A 23,575-nucleotide genomic window follows, 5' to 3' on the forward strand; every position below is an offset into this window, starting at 1 on the left:
TTGACTATTTTCACCTATTAAACTAGTTTATCAAATAACATTTTTATTAGTAAACCCTGTTTAAAATGTTAAGAGAGAAATGTTAATACTATGAGAGAATGAAATAGTGAATTAAACGTGTCAATTCAATGATTTAAAAGTATTTTATGAGTATGATTACAGTATTCAGATTAAGTAAACTTAGTAAAATAATAATAATATACGAGTATATCCTTGATAATTGGAAAATTCCAACTGTTGATTGAAAATTGACTAAGCAATTATCAATTTTTTTAAAATTGAACATTTTTGAAATTGCCACACATCCCTAGAGATGAAACAGATCCCTAAATTCATCTCAAGCACATGAACCACCCTATAAAATTCCAACACTTCAACAAATTCAAAGTCGAGTTTTTACCGGCAGAAGTTCACTAGAACACACGAAAATTCCACTGATAATTTCTAAACTCTACTATATACTTTATGAGTATATAGTGATGTAGGAGTACTCGCTAATTACTGATCGCGGATAAATGTGACGGGCGAAATCGCGCTGAGGTTTAAGCCACCTGTTTGACAAGCCGTCAAAGACTGAATGAATTCTGATTCGGAAGCATTGCCCTGTGATAGTATAGTGCTTGGGGCAGTCACCCCTCCTCCACACCTTCTCACACACATGCATGCGTTTACACACTCACACATGCACCGATTGTGCCCTGCGCTCCAGCCTGCTTATCGCCCAGGGGTATCAGCCGGAGAGATGCAGAGAGGAATGCTCAAAAAGCAACGCTCTCATTCAGGGTGTAGAGGTGATTCTGAGATATAGGTATAGTGATAGAGGTATAGACATAGAGATATAGATATAGATATAGGTATAGGTATAGATTAAAGTGTAGATATCGATTATAGTAGAGTAGAGAGTCGTGTTTTTTATGGCTCGAAATTTTTTGAAATTACTTAGACATTTTCCAATTAATGGTGATTTGAGTGTGATATTTTTGTTTTTTATTCTATTTTTAACCGTCAAAATTTAAAAATCTTAGTTTTCGTTGTTTTTGAGTGAAAATGGACTAAATTTTAGTAAAGTGTAATTATAACCCTATTTTGAACTTTTAAAATGATATCTAAATTTGGGAGAGAAATAGTACAAGGTGTATCCTTAGTTTTTCTCTCCCAATCAGTGCTTCTTTGTAAAAAATATAAATAAATAAATACAGAGCAGAGTAGTGTAAATTAGAGTAGTATTAGAATAGAAATTCTGCTTCAATGAAGAGAGTTACATTGACATGTCCAAAGCTCCGCCAATTGATGTAGACTCATTACAATATTATCTTGTATAGTTATTCCAAATTGATTTTTTTCATATCATTGTACAGTTCAATAATTATTTTCTTAGTTTATTTTTTGTAAATTCATCTAAAACTTTGCTGTATTGTAAGCTATTGTATAAGTGTATGAGCCAGTATATATTGTAATCTACATAAATAAAGTACTCAATCAATCAAACAATCAATTTTGACGTACAGAGGTGGTATAGAGAATTTCACTTGTGATGAATGATTTTGAACCGCCTTGACGAGCTGAAAAGAATGAAGTGTAGTACGATGAGATCCGAGCATTGTGTCAAAAGTTATGAGTGTTTGAGATCTTGTTCCTTGAGGTGTCCTTATGCACTCCTATCCTCTAGGAAATACTGTAATGAAGTGCATCTAACGGGTGAATATAATAGAACATAATCTCATGAACTTGTTGGTGATGATGGTTGAAGCTAAAAATTATTGTTTTTCACAATACAAGGAGCATTGTTGTCAGGTGTACCTGGAAATCTATATGAGATAGAGCGCTCTACCTGATCTCAGATTGTAGAGCACAAAAATACGCCCAGAGGGATTCTGAATAATACATTAAAATGGTAACAATCAAAAGATGTTGTTGATCAAAAGCTAAAATTCATCAAAAGTTTTGAAAAATTATAACTCAGAGACAGAGAGTTCCAAATGATCTCATTTTATTCAGAATTTTTTAATCAAGAAAAAGACAAGAGCATATTTCTCTGTATGATTAACGGATTTGGTGGAAATCGCTGAAAACTGGAAAATGAACCGAAAATACGAGGTTTTTGGGCCACTCTGTATCTAGCACAAGGAAATTTTGTATGAAGAAATTGGTTCTGGACTTCTCTCATGTATCGAAATAATATATTAGAAAATCAGAACTACAATGTATATTGCATGCACCAATGTATATAGTGACTGGACTAACAGTGAATTTTGAATATTCGAAAGTGCAGTAATATCTCAATGAAAAGTGTTCGATTTCCAGAATTGCATAATTCCATTGATAGAGTTGGAATAACAGTTGCAATTACTATAAAAATGCATTTCTTAATAAGAAATACAGTAAATCTAATCCACCAATCCAAATAACTAGACAGAATATAATTTAACATGTTAATATATACTGTTAATTACATATCATTCACTCCAAAAATAAAATTCAATCACACATTCCGGAAACGTTAATGGATTAGATTGATCCTTCGGTATTTTCTCCAAAAAAAGATTTAGATTATGATGTTTTCCATTAGAATACTATTCTTCCTCATCTTCTTATTACTCCTGTTCGAAATTATTCTTCTGTGTCATAGATATGAGTAAATGATTCTATCATTTAATTAATACTGCAATCGAAGCACATAACCAAAATGAAATCAGACGCAAGGACGTGGGATGTCATTGGAGAGTTAGTTTACAGTAGCCAGTAGCTGGCAGCAGTTATTGGGTGGATTATTATTGAAGCTTGACTTGAAACTCCTCCCACTCTCTTCTGATTGGTTAACAATGCGAAGTGTCCGTCACTCTCAATTTAGCCAGTAGATGACAGCAGCTATTGGGTAGAATATTGAATGCTCTTCTATAAATTGGAATTGAATCATTGATGCTTTCTACTCCCGTCATCATTATCATCATCATCATCATCATCATCATCATCATCATCATCATCATCATCATCATCATCCCATCAACTATGTCAAATCCTTGGTTAAATTCAAGCTCCACAATAAGTAAACGTAGTAAATGCCGGCTAATGAAAATATATTACTTGAAGGATGGAAATTTTGAGTATTGTAATAAAGTAGTATTTTTGTGTATTTTCTCACACAAGTATCTTTTCATAGCTATTCTTGCTTATTTGAACACTTTTTCATCAGAGATACTGAAGAATTGTTGTACATCGAATTAAAAACGCTACATGTTGTCTTTTCTACTTAGATTATAGAGGTATCAATTAACTAATAATAGAGGTACTAATTAATTTAATCAGTTACTCCATTCTTATTATGTGCTTATAAGACACGGGGTGGCTCGTTGGAGTAAGTGATAACGCGCTGGACTAATAATCAAGAGAACCAGAGTTCAAATCTCGAAAGGGGCAAAAAATTTTTGACCACAGCACAATCACATAGATACGGCCACACTGTCTTTCGGAGGAGACGATAAACCGTCGGTCCCGATTACCTAAAAACTAGTCGTCATCTCTCATCATCATCCCTCCCACTCATAACCTACGCACAAGCCTATGAGCTTATGTGGACATCATCCTCAGTATTATTATTGTAACAAAGTAGTATTTTTACTTTCCTTGCCCTATTACCATAGGTAAGGAAAGTATTGCTTTCCGAAAAAAATTAAGGTACCCCAATTTTTAAATTTATATACGTTTCAAGGTCACCTGAGTCCAAAAAAGTGGTTTTTGGGTATTGGTCTGTATGTGTGTGTGTGTGTGTGTGTGTGTGTGTGTGTGTGTGTGTGTGTGTGTGTGTGTGTGTGTGTGTGTGTGTGTGTGTGTGTATGTGTACACGATATCTCATCTCCCAATTAACGGAATGACTTGAAATTTGAGACTTAAGGTCCTTTCACTATAAGGTTCCGACACGAACAATTTCGATCAAATGCAATACAAGATGGCGGCTAAAATGGCGAAAATGTTGTCAAAAACAGGGTTTTTCGTGATTTTCTCGGAAACGGCTCCAACGATTTTGATCAAATTCATACCTAAAATAGTCATCGATTAACTCTATCAACTGCCACAAGTCCCATATCTGTAAAAATTTCAGGAGCTCCGCCCCATCAATGCAAAGTTCGATTTTAGATTCCCAATTGTCAGCCTTCAGATACAATTTAAACAAAAAAAATCAAGTGGAGTAGATTGAGCATGAAAATCTCTACAATTAATGTTCAGTAACATTTTCACCTAAAATTGTAAATAAGCTTTAAATTCGAGAAAATGTGATTATTCAATTGCAAATTATTGTTGATTCTATTAAATCAGTCACTATGAAGAGATAGCAGACCTCATGTGTGTCTCCAGCGTTATTGCCATGTCAACAGCTGGCTCAAATCTTTGAATAGTAGACTGTGCGGGAACACTAGCGTCAGGTGATCAATTTTCATAACGGCAAGGAAAGTTGTGTGAGTGCGCCACGCCAGATTTTTGTGTATTTTCTCACTTGCCTTTCAAAGCTATTTGCTCATTTGAACACTTTCATCAGAGATGCTCAAAAATTGTTCTACATCGGAATAAAAACATTACATATTATCTTTTCTACATAGATACTAATTAACATGTACTAATTTATTATCAGTTACTCCATCCTTATTCTGAGCTAATGGCCATCTCACACCGACACCGAGCATAGAATAGCTAAAAAAATACGTTTTCGGAAGACGTTGTCGACGTATCCATTAAGAAATCGTCTTTGGAAGAAGTAGCCGTCCTATCTCCCAATGTTAAATCTACGCTAAGTTGCTATGTAATAGCAACTGTAAGTTGATATTAGCAATGTAAGTTGATAGATTGATTAACTTGATAGAATCAATCTATCAACTTACATTGCTAATATCAACTTACACTACGCTAAGTTGCTATGTAATAGCAACTGTAAGTTGATATTAGCAATGTAAATAGATAGATTGATAACTTGATAGAATCAATCTATCAACTTACATTGCTAATATCAACTTACACTACGCTAAGTTGCTATGTAATAGCAACTGTAAGTTGATATTAGCAATGTAAATAGATAGATTGATTAACTTGATAGAATCAATCTATCAACTTACATTGCTAATATCAACTTACAGTTGCTATTACATAGCAACTTAGCGTAGATTTAACATTGGGAGATAGGACGGCTACTTCTTCCAAAGACGATTTCTTTCCATGTGTAGCTGTGTGTGGTGGTCATTAGATTGTAATGTACAGTTTGTCTAATAGTATAAGTATGATTAAAAGTTTCTTATATAAGTAATCATGTGAATGAATCCTGTAATGTGCCGGGATTCAGGATAGAATAATCAGGAACTAAAAAAATCCTGAAGAGTTCATAGAATTACTAGAATAGATGACCACTTTATTGTTTAGTTTCTCAATTTCCTTGCTGATCAATCAATTATCGCTACACACCTTCATAGTTCTCTTCTAGAATGTACCTTGAATTAATAGAAACATTCCTATTCCAAATTACCACAATATTCATAATTCATTTATTCATTTATTCATTTACTCATTTCATTGACAATTACAAATTATAATTATAATAAATATAATATGATTGGGAGAAGACAACAGGCATAGCCCAAAACTGTCTTCTCCCAAATTTTTACAAATAAATGTTTCAAATAAGAATAAGGTTAAGATTGCACTTTCACTTTAAAAAGTCCAATTTCCACTCCAAAACTAATGACTAAACTAAAAATTTTGAATTTTGATATTTAAAAACTGATTAAAAACAAAAATATTTCACTCAAATCTCTATAAACAAAAGCAATGATTAACATTTAACCAAACTCTGACGGTTGAAGTACTGTAAGTCTAAAGGTGCGTACAGATTTACGCGCCGCGAACATGAGCAATTCACTTTTGATCAGCTGATGCCAAGCTTTTTATATCTGTATCTTACCGTTTCTGTAAAAATACAGATATAATCAGCTGATCAAAAGTGAATTGCTGATGTTCGCGGCGCGTATATCTGTACGCACCTTAAGGCCCAAATTCATCAAAAACGAAAACTAGGTTTGAGCAGTAGTTGGTTCTAAGTCAGATGATTCTGAATTGGTTTTGTAATATGATTTTTTTGTTCATTTAGAATACGCTGATGCTCAAACCAAGTTTTCGTTTTGGCTGTCCTAAATATTATGTTTTCATTAAGAAACCTCACAACCACATTTGTACTCTTCTCTCTTTATAAAAATTTTGAAATCAGCCTTGCTAGGCTTGACTTTAGAAATCAAATTGACTATAACTGAATGATTAATTACTTTTTTATGTAGATCACAATATACACTGGCTTATACACTTATATACAATAGCTTACAATACTGCAAAGTTTTAGATGAATTTACGTAATATAAACTAAGAAAATGATGATTAATGAACTGTATATGATAGGGAAAAAAGAAGCAATTCGGAATAACTAAACAAGATAATATTATAATGCATCTACATGAATTGGCGGGGCTTTGGACATATCAATGTCCATTCTCATTCAATGACTAAGATACTTATATACAATAGCTCACAATACTGCAACGTTTTAGATGAATTTAAGTAATATAAACTTAGAAAATAATAATTAATGAACTGTATATGATAGGGAAAAAATAAGCAATTCGGAATAACTAAACAAGATAATAATTGTAATGCATCTACATGAATTGGCGAGCTTTGGACATATCAATGTCAATTCTCATTCAATGACTAAGACACCTATATACAATAGCTCACAATACTGCAAAGTTTTAGATGAATCTACATAATATAAACTAAGAAAATAATTATTGAACTGTCTATGATATGAAAAAAGAAGCAATTCGGAATAACTAAACAAGATAATATTGTAATGAATCTACATGAATTGGCGGAGCTTTGGACTTATCAATGTCCATTCTCATTCAATGACTAAGACACTTATATACAATAGCTCACAATACTGCAAAGTTTTAGATGAATCTACATAATATAAACTAAGAAAATAATAATTATTGAACTGTATATGATAGGAAAAAAGAAGCAATTCGGAATAACTAAACAAGATATTATTGTAATGCATCTACATGAATTGACGGAGCTTTGGACTTATCAATGTGCATTCTCATTCAATGATTAAGACACTTATATACAATAGCTCACAATACTGCAAAGTTTTAGATTAATTTACGTAATATAAACTAAGAAAATAATAATTATTGAACTGTATATGATAGGAAAAAAATAAGCAATTCGGAATAACTATACAAGATAATATTCTAATGCGCATCTACATGAATCGGAGGAGCTTTGATCATACCAATGTCCATTCTCATTCAATGACTAGGACACTTATATACAATAGCTCACAATACTGCAAAGTTTTAGATGAATCTACATGATATAAACTAAGAAAATAATTATTGATTTGTATATTATATAAAAAATAAGCAATTCGGAATAACTATACAAGATAATATTCTAATGCGTATCTACATTAATCGGAGGAGCTTTCGACATCATATCAATGTCCATTCTCATTCAAAATTATTGAACTGTCTATGATATGAAAAAAGAAGCAATTCGGAGTAACTAAACAAGATAATATTGTAATGCATCTACATGAATTGGCGGAGCTTTGGACATATCAATGTCCATTCTCATTTAATGACTAAGATACGTAAATTATTAATTGCATCTATGTATCATGCATTATTCTATACACTTTCAACATTGCATCCTATTTTCATAGGCGCCCCATACTTTCGGCAATATTCAGACGATCGCTTCATTCATTACTTTGCGCTTTGTTATAGTGCTTTTAATCATCATCTATTCCACTTCCTCCATTTTTATCCATCTATTATTCTAGAGGATGAACAATCAGACGCCACCCTCCTCTCCCAACACACACACAAAACACTATCGTAAGAATAATTCGATAGAATCCCATTCATAAAGTTGGCTACCCAATCAGAAGCAGGATAAAGAGCAGCTTCCTCGACTGTAGTTGCTGATCGGTTTCGCTAATCGAAGCTCTACTAGTGTATTGCAAGCTATCATTCACGCTTTAGATGAGTATTCTTTAAATAGATTCGCGGCTGAATGGCTTGGCTCATCCACAATAGGCCCGATGCTTCAACAACTTCAATTACTGATCAGGTACTCCTCTTCTTCTTCTTCTTCTTCTTCATCTTCTTCTTCTTCTTCTTCTTCTTCGTCTCCTTCTCCTTCTTCTTCTTCTTCTTCTTCTTCTTCTTCTTCTTCTTCTTCTTCTTCTTCTTCTTCTTCTTCTTTTTCTTCTTCTTTTTCTTTTCGACTTGCAACTGAGGAAATTAAAGCCTGGAGACAACTATATAGTATGAAAGTATACACTGATAGATGTATTGAGTGGACATGAGTCCTCTAGTATCATTGGGCCATATGAATAGAGTTGAGCATTTGCTCAAAAATATGGAGCGTTTGCTTCATTTCCTATGAATAAACGTGAGCAAAACCTTTTGCTCATGCTCATCAAAAAAATAGTTTGAGCATTTGCTCAAAAGTAAAAGCTTATACTCAAAATTGTATGAATAAACTTTTGAAGCAAATGCTTCAAAAAAGGTGAGTCTAGTCTAGAGCAGCTTTTCACCTTTTCTCATAGCAAAATGGCTCAACTAATTCTTCAGGTGCTATAAGATTTATGAAATCATTTCATTTTAGAACCTGAAGATGGTGTAAACCGAAACTAGTTGTTCAACTATTTTTGGTACTTGTGGATGAGAATACTGTGTGAGGTCTACTGTTCACAGAACTACTAGTTAGTTTGTTGGGGCTACCTAAAAGCACGTGTATACATAAACAAACCACGAACCCTTGAAGCCCTAAGTAAAACAATACAGTAACACAAGAAATTCGAGTAACGCTCGAGCAATGCTTCAAAGGAGTACGGGCAAATTCCCACAACGTCTTTCAGGAGTGTATGGATTTTTGTCCATTTAACAGAGCATTTAACAGATGTTATTCTTCGTACATAACCAATGTTTTAATTGTTTCTACTTTAATTTTTATAATGACAACATGCAAGGTACACACTTGAAGAATACATTTTGAGTTTTGTTTAAAAATAAGTGTGTAACTGTTATTTCAAATCATCCATACCTCCCTGCCCAACTCTGTATTTAAGTGTAATGATTGAACAGGAGTATAGAATCATAGAGTACGGTATATTGCTTAAAGAGTTTGGGAAAAATCAGTGAAAACCTCCTCCTTCTTCTTCTTCTTCTTCTTCTTCTTCTTCTTCTTCTTCTTCTTCATCTCATTCATACTCAGAGAGAGATTAGATTAGATTAGATTTCTCTATTCATATATGTTACAAATATTTATTGGCTTATACACTAATTTACATTAAATGACGGTAATGCTAATTATTTTACGAATTTTACAAAGTATAAACAATTAATCAATGAGAATAAAGATTGAATGCAATTGAAATAACGATAATATAATAATGTGATGTAACTTCATAAAGGAAAGGTGAAGAGTTCAGGGCACGAGTTGTATTGTAGCTAATTCAATATTTTCATAATAAGAGCAACTGCATCATGTTATTGTGTCGAGTAGAATATTTTGAAAGCGCTCACTAATTTGCAATGAAAATAATTCCAACTCGTCCAGTAGCTGAAAAGATGTGTTGTTGAAGTTGAAAAGTACCCCTCCCAACTTGGAGAACAGAGATGAGAGAACTGCCCCCTTTTATAGCTGCAGGCCATGCCCCCGGGGGTGCTTCTTAGCGGGGGTTTGCTTCAACATCCCCCCTGTGCCCGCAAGGGGTGGATCGCAAGGGGGCAAGACCACGCCTCGAAACCCCCAACTAAAAAAGAGCACAGTTATCAAACTTCCACTCCTCAAATGGGAACCACTAAATAATAGTATAGATCTGTACAAAAAATACTCTTCCATCTTGCACCCATCAGATAAACTAATCGAAATGACAGGAAAAAGACGAACGACTCAGAGGGTGGAAATTAGATCAGGAAAAAGTTTTGTATCAAACTTGCAACGGAGCGCTTCCTCTCCATATTGACACGTTGCAAAAGTACGGTCAGTGATAAGAACAAATAACGTTGATTACAAACCTGGTCCTTGATCTTGACCCAACAAAATCAGACTGACACCTATGAGACTTCAACTAAAAACCAACCTTGTGAAAACAGTATCAATAAATAACATCAGCTGGTCTTGTTGTTGAATTTTGTCACAATAGTGGGACTTGCCATGAAGCTAATGCATATAAATTGATAATTTTATTCCAGCGAGTTGAAAGTAAATTCTCTGAGGTGAAAGAGACACTAAGATCGAGGTCAATGTTATAGAATGCAAGAATGTGAACGAGTTATGAAGAGGAACTATAAAATACTGAACGGGGTTCTTAAAAGTGTACTCCGAACATCAATATAATGCTGAGCCTGTCGTTCTTATTAGAATGTCTCTATATTTATTCAGACTATTGGACAAGGACAGAAGAAAAGATAATATTATACACGGCTAACGCAGAGAATAAAACATGTTCTTATGATTTGAATACATACCCCAAAATGAGCAGTAGATTTATCTGTAGAGAACCATTAGTAGCGGAATAGACAGCAATAATTATAATTATGAATAATAAAGTCAAGTAATGTAGATTAATAATTATGGTTATCTGCAAGTGATTAATAAGGATGAATAATGTTATAATATTTTAACTATTTTCAAAATGAGCAAAATTAAGAGCTAGAGATTCTTGTAGAGCACACTTTAAACAACTTAAGATTCTAACACTTCCAGCCATTTATATAAATCAATTATTAGTTAATATAAAAATGAATTATAACAAGTTTCAATTATGTAATGACAACCACGAATACAACACTCGTAATAGAAACATAATTGCCTTCACAATTCATCGCCACACAGCATTTGAGAGAACTCCCTTTTATTCTGGGATGAGATATTTTAATAAACTCCCAGCAGAAATAAGAAAGATAGAGTCAGTGCAACTATTCAAAAAGACAGTTAGGAAGATATTAATTGAGAAAACTATTTACAGTGCTACCGAATTCCAATTTTAATTGATTTGAATAACGACAAATTTTTTTGATTAGTTCTATCAATCTAGACTATCTACTAATATCTAATACGTTAGTACACATTGATATATAGATTTAATTAGAGAGTAGATTTTTTGACTTTGTAAATAGATGATTCTTATCTACAATATTTTGTTATAGGATCGCTATAGGAATAATTTAATATTAGATTATACTGACATGTCACCTGTCATTTGAGTGAAACTCAAATTTTGACGTTTTTGTGATAATTGTGAATAAATAAATAAATAAATAGATAATAAATAAATAATAATAAATAAATAAATAAATAAATAAATAAATAAATAAATAAATAAATAATAAATAAATAAATAAATAAATAAATAATAAATAATAAATAAATAAATAATAAATAAATAAATAAATAAATAAATAAATAAATAAATAATAAATAATAAATAAATAAATAAATAATAAATAAATAAATAAATAATAAATAAATAATAATAAATAAATAAATAAATAAATAAATAAATAATGAAAACAATAATGGCACGAAATTCATCCATTGCTTGTTAGATAGTGCACCAGTGTGCCTAGAGTGCCTAGGCACATAAAGTGCCTATATAGTATTTTTCTTTTTTTAGTAACAGGAAACCCGCGCTCCGAAAGCGTCCATTTCAAAACTTGACAAACTGAAAACTTGACCGAGTAAAATATTGAAGAATTGAAAATAGGTCTATAACTATCCTCGGTTAATTAAGAATCTATATGCAAAATTACAAGTTAATCAGTCCAGTAATTCAGACGTGATGATGCGTCAAACATAATTTTCCTATCCCGTACGTGTATAAGCCAGTTCTTTCCTTTATTATAGTACAGATTTTCTTTCTTTAGCGTGCCCAGGACTATAATTTTAATACTGACAAATATAAAAGTTCTGTTAAATAGTTGCACTGGACATAATCTTTCAGAAATATGTGTACTTGAATTTAAAATCCAGCTATTGCTGCCATCTATTTCTAGGATTCTTTACAAATTGTTGATCAATCTAGAATAATATTTAGATGAAACGGTAGGGGTCACGAAAAGTGTGGCAGTGGCCAGTCAGCTAGATTGCGTCATCGCCACCAACCAAGGTTATCAACACCTATTGCCAATTTATGAAACTTATTTGTTAAAAACAGATTATTGGATATGAAATGACGTCAGCTACACCGGAAATTTAGCACAATCATGCGCGTGACACCTACCGTCTTCTTCCATATACCGTGATATTGAGCATACTTTTTTTTGTGAAATTCAAAGAAATTTTAGTTTTTTTTTTTTAATTTGAAATAAGGGTAATATTCGATTATGCAGTAATCAATTACCCTATTGTTCCCAAATCATCAACCAAATCAGAATAAGGAAAATTTTCCCTATCCAAATCACAAAAATTACAAATACGAAATTAAGCTCTGCCTCCAAATTGAAGATGCACATGGTGATTGGCCAATGCTCAACTATTATGGAGTGACGGTATCGACCTGTTAACTTCTGATTGGTCGAAAAAGTAAAATGGTGTCTGTTAAACTCACGAGCCAATCACGGAGCTACTTGAATTTATAGGTGTACTACGTCATTATTGACACTTTCTCGTTGGTCATTTGTAGCTAAAGTTTCTCAGTGTTTTCCAATCCAAACTTATTAACTGATGATTATAGGTTTCATTTTATTCTTAGGTGTCATTGATGGCCTACGTTAATCCTAAATATTTACAAACTTTCTATTGGAATAAGTTCATGATAGCATGAAACAGAAAACGATTCTGTAACGAATTAATTGCCGATGTTAACTGATTTTTGTACGAAACCCATGAATGTTATGCGAATCCATGAAAATTTACTTATTATTGGAAGTTAATTATTTTTCATTCTTGAACATTCTCCATTTCAAAAAATGACTGTTGTGAATAATTCTTGAAACCCGAAAGTATTCCAGTCATTAAGTAAACTAAATCGTTTATCTCTTCAAATTATAGACTGCACGTAGGTGTTTAAATTACAAAATAGTGTGTTTATGCATCGCAATTCGGAATGGATTAAGAAGCCATAATCTACAACCATTTCAAAAATTATAAAATTGTTAGAACTTTGTGAAATAATTTATAGAATTTACCTCGTCATCAGAAGTCAGATCAGCCGGTCCCGCGGCGCCTGAATCTTCAACGATGAGGGAGAAAGCAACATCCTCATCTTGGTCGTCATTGTTATCAGCGGAAGATACATGGTGAGCCAGAAGTCGCTTCCTAGTGGTTAGCAGAACCGCTTCTGTATCATCTACATCGCTATGATTCAATGGTGACGGAGTGTCCGTATCTTTTGACAGGTGTTTCCTTTTTGCACTATGATTGTTATCACTGATGTTGTTGTTATTATTGTTTAGAATCAGTGATGATTCGTTTCGTGTTGTTTCGTTCATTTTCCCTGAATGAAAAGATCCTGGAGCTTTGTACAAAAGTTTTTCTTTCAATAATTCCAGTCATGAAACGAAGGATCACCTTGTGTTTTAATGAAAGTTCACTAGTTTTAATTTGTGTTAAACCATTATTTGAAACGTTCCACCTTTTAAAACGTCCTCATTATTCCAAACTTTATTGTTGCATTATGGGATGAATAATTTTATAATCTCAACCATAAAAGCAGAATAGATTTAATTCAATCAAAGTTCACTTGGTTCAATTTGTGTAAAACCTTTTGAAACGTCCACATTATTTCAACTTAGTTCTTGCATCATGGGATCAATTCTATTACTACAAACAAGAACTCACATTTTTCCTTATTTTCACGAAAATCCTTATCGTTTTTCATCCTTGAATTAAGGAGACTGTCCACGTTCACTAAACTATTATAAAGCAACTGTAATTAATTAAACATCCTGAAGAAGTCAATCAAAATCAAATCAATTCATTTTCCACATTGCATTACAAAAAAAATGTAAAATTTCATAAATTCAATAATTATAAATAGAATATATAAATTGAAATAGAAAATTATACATTATTACATTAATGCTAGTTTATAGATGGCGTGGAATTCCCCCAAGAAGACTTGAATACGTCTGTGAATGGGGCAGAGTTATTGCATGAAAATAGAGCAAGTACAAGTTATTTGTTTGGAATTGTTTAGAGATGATTTAAATGTTAGAATTTCTCTCAGGACCTAATTTTTCGGCTTGTAACCTGTATTTTTGGATTGCCCAGAGATGATATTGAACTGCACCATTTTCAAAGAGTGTGATAGTATAAATGAATTGTGTTATTGAAACCTTTTTTCTCTTTTTTTACTTATTCCTCTCTTTTTCTTCCTTACTCCTTCTTCTTCTTCCTCCTAATATTGTTGTGGAAGTCTAAATATTTAGTCTAAATATCAGTATCCCTCGAATCAGTCGAGAATTTCTAACCATTGGGAATATCTAATGACATCAACTATATCTACTGACATGAATTTTCTAAATTTCATTACCCACGCACAAACCTAAGAGCTTATGTGGGCATCACCCTCAGTATTATTATTATATTATATAAACAAAAGTATTTCAGATCCCTTGAATATTCTGAAAATATCTTGGGGGAATACTGCGGGTTAGCATACAAAATACGACACAATGTAAATAGGTTCAGAGCTGTAGTAGCTCTAACTAGACTTTAAAGTTCATCGCTGGCCTTCAGGTCACATTTTATACTCTGCTACGGGTATTCAAAATGTTGCAGCTAGATTGTCATTTGCCAACTTGGAATTCTGAGCACCCCTTGGGTTTTAGCACCTCAAGGCTCCAAGATAACAAATGGTAGATCCTTTATTAAAATAATAGAGTGTATGTAGATTAGTGTAGAAGTGGACAGAAACATCTAGAGTATAATGTAGTGTACTCAAACCTATGTTTTGAGCTATCTCCAAATCTGCTAAATCTAAATCTCACTTATTATTTTTCAATGTAGGGCTACTGCTATTACGTTGACTTATTGGAGCAAATCAGTTGAAAACGAAATCGAAATTAGAAAAGTTGAATTTTGTTAAAGAATTTATTCTAAAATTGAATCAAACACTATGATATCCCTAATGTTATCACAAGATTAAATATCACGTTTACTTGAGTAGAAGTACTCATGAATGAATGATTACTTATAATCAGGGTACTGATCAAATTCAGTTCATTATTATTATTATTATTATTATTTTAGTATTATTATATTTTTGTTATGTGAAGCCACAAATTCTGAGCAGTGCTCAAGTGGCATACAACATGTCATTTTTAGAATGGAGTCTCATGAACGCTCTAAAACACTCCTCAATGGTATGAGGACAAGCCTCTACCAGTGTCCTAATTATCTTAGATACAAATAACTTATAGTTGCTACACAGCCTTATATCCTCAGGAATGCAATTAAAACACTTGAGTCCTGAATAATACGGTCCCTTTACGAGAAGAGTCAATCTATGGATAGGGAACTGGAATAATCCTGTATTTTTACCTCGTGTTTCATAAGTATGACAAATTCGGTTAGCATCAAAAATATTTTTGTTTTTGAACACAAACGAAACAACTTCAAGGAAGTTAGTTATAAGATTTGACAAATTCGGTTAGCATTAAAATTATTTTTGTTTTTGAACACAAACGAAACAACTTCAAGGAAGATATAAGATTTGAAATAATTATTATTTGTGGATAAAAATAATGTTAATTGCAATATTTTCACTTAAATTCTTGCAGTGTCACCTGTTTACAGACTGAATAGAATAGTCGTTGGACAGAGTAATCTATTTATTTCAGAAAGAGTATGAATAGTACTAGGCACATAATATAAATAATTTTGCAATTCTTACGTTCTAAAAAAATTCGTATGGCTTTTGTTGGTGGGGAGTCCCTTGCGGGAAGGTCCCACCGCCTGAATATATATAATTTAAGCCATACGTTCTAATGGTTCCTATCATCATAGTGAGTGTATATGACATTTCTATATAGTTGAACTACTTACATCAAAGATTAACCAGAAAAGTTGGGAATAGTTGTTTTATTGATATGAATTATTTTATGCTGTTTATCTTGTGATATCATTTCAAAACTCATTGCTTTTCATCAATGACGTTTTGTTTACATGTTCACTTTAGGTATCGTTTAGGTATTATTCCAAAAAAAAACTAATATGAAAAGAAGAAATGCATTTTACAATGAATGTGTGAACTATTGAGTTAGAAGATGGCACTTATGAATATTTTCCCTCTTCATCTCAACTGATACAATCATTAAAATCAAAAACATAAGCATGGAAAGCTTCTGTGATAAACAGCAGAAGTGATGGATAGTGTTGAAACTGTTCTGCCTTGATTATTTCCAGAATAATATGTTGTTTTGAATACATTTAGAACAAAATACTCTATTGTTAACTATGTAGGTACTATTTAATAGATATTAAAGGATAGTTAATAAAGAGTTATGACAGTCAATCTTAAAGGATAGTTTAATTTTTTTGTGTAGTTGAGAAGTTGATATTGTGGTTATTATTCATATTGAATGAAAAAGACTAAGAAATTGTCAAAAAAACCACTGATTTATCAGTAAATCAGTGGTTTTTTGACAATTTCTTAGTCTTTTTCATTCGATAGTTTAATACGTTTGATTTTGATATTTTAACAGTATAGTGAGCATATTACTTGGATTGCATACTGACTTGCTACAGTGAGAGTTTAAGAGCTTAGCTACGTTATCAATGTTAGATCATTATCATTCGAACATCTCCATTCAGATATTCAGTATGTTTATCACCTTGATAAACGTTTCCCTATTTTAGCAAATTTAGATACTAAGGAAAAGCTTGAAATGCTAAAAATGTAATAGAACTATATAAGTTGAAAATAATTTTAGATTATTCAAGATTGTAAGTTTCGGAAAGTTTCACATCAAGCAGATTCAACGCAAGAAATACAGGATCTGATACATTTATAATTCATTTTTTGTATAAAATACTATAATCATAATACAATTATGACATTGGAGGAAAAACTAGGCTGAGCCTGTACTATTTCTCTCCAAAAATTACATACTTTGATAGCATCATACATAATATTATAATATTGATGTAGGCAAGCCCTACATGGATACTAATCATGTGAACAAGGTTGCCAAGGTGATTAGCAACGAACGATTATAAATAAATAACTAGTTGGAGTTTTATGAGATAAGTTCAAACATTATGTTTTATTTTATTTTTATCTTGTTCAATATTGTAAACTTTTAATGAAAAGTTTTAATAACAAAAGCACATTTACAATAATATGAATAAGTTTACACTGTATTTATGGATCACTATTTTATGAATAAGTGAGTACCATTGTTATATAGTATATTAAGATACTCGAGAGAATTATTTAATTTTTTTGTTGTGAATTATGTTCCGATTCTTCGTTTCATAATTTACTATTCTGTAAAAATATTTGCTTCTGTGCTAAATCAATTTAAATCAGGTTAAGTGTATTATAATTTCATCTCCTATTCCCACTGGCGAACAAGAGTCATCTTATACCAGTGGTTTTTTCACTTACCGTTTATTATTATTACACCTTGGTTGGATTGTATTGTCATGTTGAGCTTTGTTTGATTCATGTACGTATATGTTGTTATGAGTGTGGAATAAATAAAAAAAAATTTGAAAAGTTAAAAAAAAAATTGAAAGTGGTGTTAATTCACGAATTTAACGAGATTTGATAACGAAATTTGGTAGTCTATTTGTTCATTCCAACAATGTTATTTGTTTTGTACCTATATTGCTAACTATCTATTATCTTAACAATATTGATTTAAATGGTTTCATTCTTCAAGTGCAACACTGCTTCCTTACTTTCAATATTATAAGCCACATAAGGTTTTTCAATCTATTAGAAACTAGCGTAATAAACTAAGTTAACCTTGATATATTTCCACACAGAAAAATCTAAACAAGTAGAGGACACATAAGATTTTTTGTAACTAACTATTGTATGTAATATTGTAATTTATCTAATATTTTGTGTTATTGATGTTGTAGTTTTAGTTTTTTTGGAAATAAACATTTTATTCATATCTGTGAACAGGACGTTTGTCAAGTATTACATACTGTGATAACGCAGATAGATTTAACCTAGGGACAATGTTTTCAACATGGTTAACCTCTATATAACGTTTGTGTGATAAGTGGATAAGTAAGAATCAAACCTCGTTTTATCAGTTGCGAATTAAACGGTTGTTCAGTTTTGCATGCTATGATAGCGCGGATTTAACCTAGCAACAATGTGTTCACCATGGTAAACTTCTACACAACGTTTTGCTATGAGAAATTGTAAATCAGTTAATGTAAGCCTCGGTTTGTCAGTCGCTAATTGAACAGTATGTAATACTCGACAAACGTCCTGTTTACAGATATATATCAAGGTTAAACTTAGTTTATTACGCTAGTTTATGATAAATTTTGACACGTTATGTGGCTAATAATGTTGAAACTAATGAAGGAGGTTTACATCAACTGATTCACAATATTGTCATATTATTAACTGAATAGTTATTCAGTTTTGCATCATATGATAGCGCAGATTTAACCTAGCAACAATGTTTTCACCATGGTAAACATCTACACAACGTTTTGCTATGAGTAATATTGTAAACCAGTTGATGTAAACCTTCCTCCTTAGTTTCAACATTATTAGCCACATAAAGTGTCAATATTTATCAGAAACTAGCATCATAAACTAAGTTTAACCTTGATATATCAGCTGTTGTAAACAGGACGTTTGTCAAGTATTACATTCTGTGATAACGCAGATTGATTCAACCTAGGGACAATGTTTTCATAATAGTTAACCTCTACATAAGATTTTTATAAGAAGTAAGTTCATGTATTAGAATTAAACCTCGTTTTATCAGTCGTGAATTGAACGGTTGTTTAGTTTTGCATGCTATGATAGCGCGGATTTAACCTAGCAACAATATTTTCAACATGGTAAACCTCTATGCAACGTGTTGCTATGAATAATTGTAGATTAGTTGATGTAAACCTCTTTTTATCAGTCGCGTATTGAATAGTTATTCAGTTTTGCATCATTGATAGCGCGGATTTAACCTAGCAACAATGTTTTCACTATGGTAAACCTCTGACAACGTTTTGCTATGAGTAATTGTAAATCAGTTAATCTAAACCTCGTTTTATCAGTCGCGAATTGAATAGTTATTCAGTTTTGCATCATATGATAGCACGGATTTAACCTAGCAACAATGTTTTCACTATGGTTAACCACTACATAACATTTGTATAAGAAGTAAGTTGATTTATTAGAATTAAACCTCGTTTTATCAGTCGCGAATTGAACGGATGTTTAGTTTTGCACGCTATGATAGCGCGCATTTAACCTAGCAACAACATCTGATAGTAAGTTAGCGTTTGAAGACAGGAGTCTGAGACACAGCTGCACTCACGTGGCACGTGTCCCACGTGTCACACGTGTATCCCCACTTTTCCCAACAGTTTTTCACGAGAATTTATCACAAGACACCGAATTTTCCGTCGAAATGACCCGAGGCGACAACCTTATACTTGGACACGTGTTCATTTACTGGTTTCGTTTGGTCTCCAGACTCCAGGGTCCGGTTTCGCTCTAGGGAATGCTGTTGGGTGTGTTCCCCCTCCCCCTACCGCTCTTCTACCTCTCAGTCAACCAGTTGCTCGAGTGAAGCAGTGCCTTCGCGGGCTTGCATGTCGTCCCACTGTTACTTCAAACATAAAGCTGGACTCCCACTCATGTCAGTATCAGTGAACGTGTCAGGTACAGTGAAAATATTATCCTTATGAGTTCTAATTAGACTATTCTTACTCATACCTTCCGAGCTGGTATGAATAGTCCCATAAGAACACATGGGAATAATATATTCACTGTACCTAACTGATGGGATCCATCTTAATCAAGGTTTGGATATCTGAGATCCATTTTCAACTGCCACTGAATGACTGAATGTGATGTGTTATCCATATCATAAGGAAGACAGTTTGTATTCTATTAACCTTGCTGATTATCATTAACCAATATGGAGCACATCTATTGAATGACTGAATTGAAGCAATTCAAAATTTTGAATTAATGCTTGATTTCTGGAGCAACCATACTTCAATGGATTAGTAATTTTTATTAACAATCAAGACTTAAACACTGAACAAGATATAGTTTTTTGAGAAGAAGTAGTTGGTAAAAGTGGCTAATGACTTTTCGTTATATTATTATGATTGCATATGGCGATGTGTTAATGAGAAATATTTCTTTGTATTCTTTCATTATTATATTTTTAAGCCATATCATTTGATTGTAGTTCTGTGAACAGTAGACCTCACGCAGTATTTTTCATCCACTAGTACCTGATTGAAACTATATACCTTATGGAAATACAGCAATAGACTGGCTTCTCCACACATCTGTGTGATCACTTGTCAACTGATTTATGATGAATAATTCTATAGTCTGATTTTTACTCTAATAATATTGGCGTATGAAGGAGGCTCCTTTTTCCTTTTATATTATCCTTGAAATGCAAAATTTCCAAAAAAAACCTTGTATATACGTCGACGCGCAATTGAAAAAGGAAAATACCTGTCAAATTTCATGAAAATCCATCACCGCATTTCTCCGTAAATGCGCAACAAATAAACATTTGAACATTCAAACATTTAAACATTAAGAGAAATGCCAAACCATCGACATGAATCTTAGACCTCACTTTGCTCGGTCAATTATTATGATTGCATATGACGATGTGTAAATGAGAGATATTTCTTTGTATTCTTTCATTGTTATATTTTTAAGTCATAGCATTTGATAAATTTGGATGATAACTTAATATTTTTGTTGTGTTATTTCTTGTAATATTGTACTGTTGTTAATGAAAAGCAATACATTCTATACAATCTATTGGACATGATATATAGCCTTATTTAATATGGTAAATTGGTTTATTGAAGTCTATTGTAGAATTCACAATATAGTTTGTAATTTGCGAAAAGAGACTAAAACAATAATTTTATTCAAAACTGGGTGGAGAATTAAAGAGTCACTTTTAAGCCATAGCATTTGATAAATTTGGCTAATAACTCAATATCTTTGTTATGTTATTCCTTGTAATATTGTACTGTTGTTCATGAGAAGCAATAAATTCTATGCTATTCTATCTATTGGACATGAAATATATAGCCTTTTTAATATTGGTACATTGGTTTATTGAAGTCTATTGTAGAATTTACAATATATATTCTGTAATTTGCGAAATGAGACTATAACAATAATTCTATTAAAAACTGGGTGGAGAATTGAAGAGTCACAACCAGAAAAATTGGTGAACAATAAGAATATGCAACAATAAATCCAATGATGAATAGTAATAGGGTAAATGATAATAAATAAATTGATTGATTTCAATAGATATAGAAGCTCAAGTTATCTAGAAAAATCTACAAGGAAACGATATCAAGTGAGAAAAATTATAGCTGAGTGAAAGAATAGTAACCATTACAGTGAGGTCCACGTTATAATGGCAGTGTTTGATTAGCAATGGTATTGCTATCCTCGTCTATCATTCAACAAAGTGGATAGCGCTATCTCTTTCTCGCTTTGCTCTGTTGCCAGATCGGCTTTCAACAATGTAGAATTAATAATTCATTAACAAAATATTTCATCTCAATATAAAATTATCGAACTCTCTCGCTTTGCTCTGTTGCCAGATCGGCTTTCAACAATGTAGAATTAATAATTCATTAACAAAATATTTCATCTTAGTTATGAAATTATTGAAAAATATAATTTCTTGCTTAATAAAATATAATTGATTACTATGTTGTATATCCATACTTTTTCACTGTTAAAATTAAACTTGAATTAAAAAAAAAACACTTTTGAAGTGAAAATACACTTACTTTTGTAGTGACGATATACCACAAGACCTCCAACCACCCAACCCAACATAAACTTGCAGCTTTCCACCACATGATCAACAGACTATTGAATATCCTCATTACACAATTTGATTACTCCAATCAAGAGCTCAACACGATCAAATTCATTGCCCAACAAAATGGGTACTCATCCACTCTAGTCGACAACCTACTCCACAAAATAAGAACAAAATCATCAACCAAGAATAATATGGAAAATGACCAAAAATTCATCACACTTACATACTACAACAAAAAATCACAGAAAGTAGCATCATCTTTTAAGAAACTCAAATACAGAAAAGTTAATATTACCGTCTATAGAAGGTATTGACAAGACAGAGGATCGGCGACGTTGATCTCCTATCTTTCTCTACTGCCATTATAACGTGGACCTCACTCTATTGAGACTAACTTACTTTTCCACTGGCAGTATTCTTCTCAAATTAAATTAATGCTTTCCACTCGAACACTTCTGACAGCTTGTAGTGAATCTCAATCACATAATGTTACCCCAGTAGCCTACAGACAGACAAATTCAGAGGAAATCAATCAGACTTGTCTAAATTGACAATCCAGTTTCTTCTATTGGACGTCATTAATTGGACGTTATACTGGAATAAAAGAAGCCTGATTATACTAGAAGCCTGATGGATTAGTTGAAGTGTTAACAGGCTGCAGATAAACTTGTTTTGGTCCAATTATAACAATGTGCAAAAATACATAGGCTACTCCAAGTGAGATTTGTGTTTCTTTTTTCTTTAAACCGCGGGCATTCCTCATGATAAAGTGATTCCTCTTGAATTAAGTGCTTTCTGTCCAACCAATGCCGACTGTTCCATACTATAGTCTATTGTTACTATCGAGTTCAGCAGTTGATTTCAATTTTAATTGAAGTAGTCACGAAAGGCGTGAAATCACAAACGTCTCATTACAGTTCTCAATAAAGAGCATGTTACATTTTTAAATTGGAAATTTTGTTTAGAAAATCGAGAGTTTAAGTTGATGATAGAGAGAGCAGGCTACTGTGATTTGTGTTTCACTATAGTATATTCTATTTCAGTTTGAAAGTGAGAATAATTAGTGCCGTATGGTTCAATCAATATACAAATCAACATGGGCTATGAATTAGATACGAATACGATCAATTCAATTGTGATACCAGATCATATTCAATTTTTTGAAATCATTCAAGGTTATTCATTCTTTTAGCACTACAACCCAATATGAGTTTTGGCCGCCTCCACTAAAGCTCTCCATTCTTCTCGGTCATTCTATCATTCGTTTCCATTTATTGGAGATCGTCTCTTACTTCATCCTCCCACCTTATTCTCTGTCTTCCTCTCTTCCTTCTTGAATGTAGCCTCTCCTTGAATATTATTTTAGGTATTCTGTTCTCATTGATTCTACAAAGGTTATTCAATAGATCTTAAATAGATCCAATAGATCTTAATTTAAGAACATAATTTGAGTAGACATGTTTTCTAAGTGAAGAGTGATGCTCACATAA

At 32.3% G+C, this 23,575-nt stretch overlaps 1 protein-coding gene across 4 annotated transcripts in view; it reads right to left on the bottom strand.

Moving 5' to 3' along the window:
• Window positions 1-23,575, bottom strand: part of LOC111064506 (transcription factor AP-2-epsilon) — a 156,702-nt gene that overhangs the window by 83,760 nt on the left and 49,367 nt on the right. Inside the window, exons 1-2 of one of the 4 annotated variants that reach the window (XM_039442351.1) lie at window positions 19,437-19,723; window positions 13,242-13,967 (exon numbers count right to left, since the gene is read on the bottom strand). The exons of 1 other annotated variant lie outside the window; for it this stretch is intronic. In XM_039442351.1, the coding sequence (XP_039298285.1) occupies window positions 13,242-13,544 (303 nt within the window). In that variant the 5' untranslated portion in view covers window positions 13,545-13,967; window positions 19,437-19,723. Of the gene's footprint in view, window positions 1-13,241; window positions 14,001-19,436; window positions 19,724-23,575 lie in introns of those variants that run through there. 2 more of the 4 variants (XM_039442352.1, XM_039442350.1) reach the window with 2 other exon arrangements.

Source organism: Nilaparvata lugens, chromosome X (genome assembly GCF_014356525.2).
Source record: "Nilaparvata lugens isolate BPH chromosome X, ASM1435652v1, whole genome shotgun sequence".
Taxonomy (NCBI): Eukaryota; Metazoa; Arthropoda; class Insecta; order Hemiptera; family Delphacidae; genus Nilaparvata; species Nilaparvata lugens.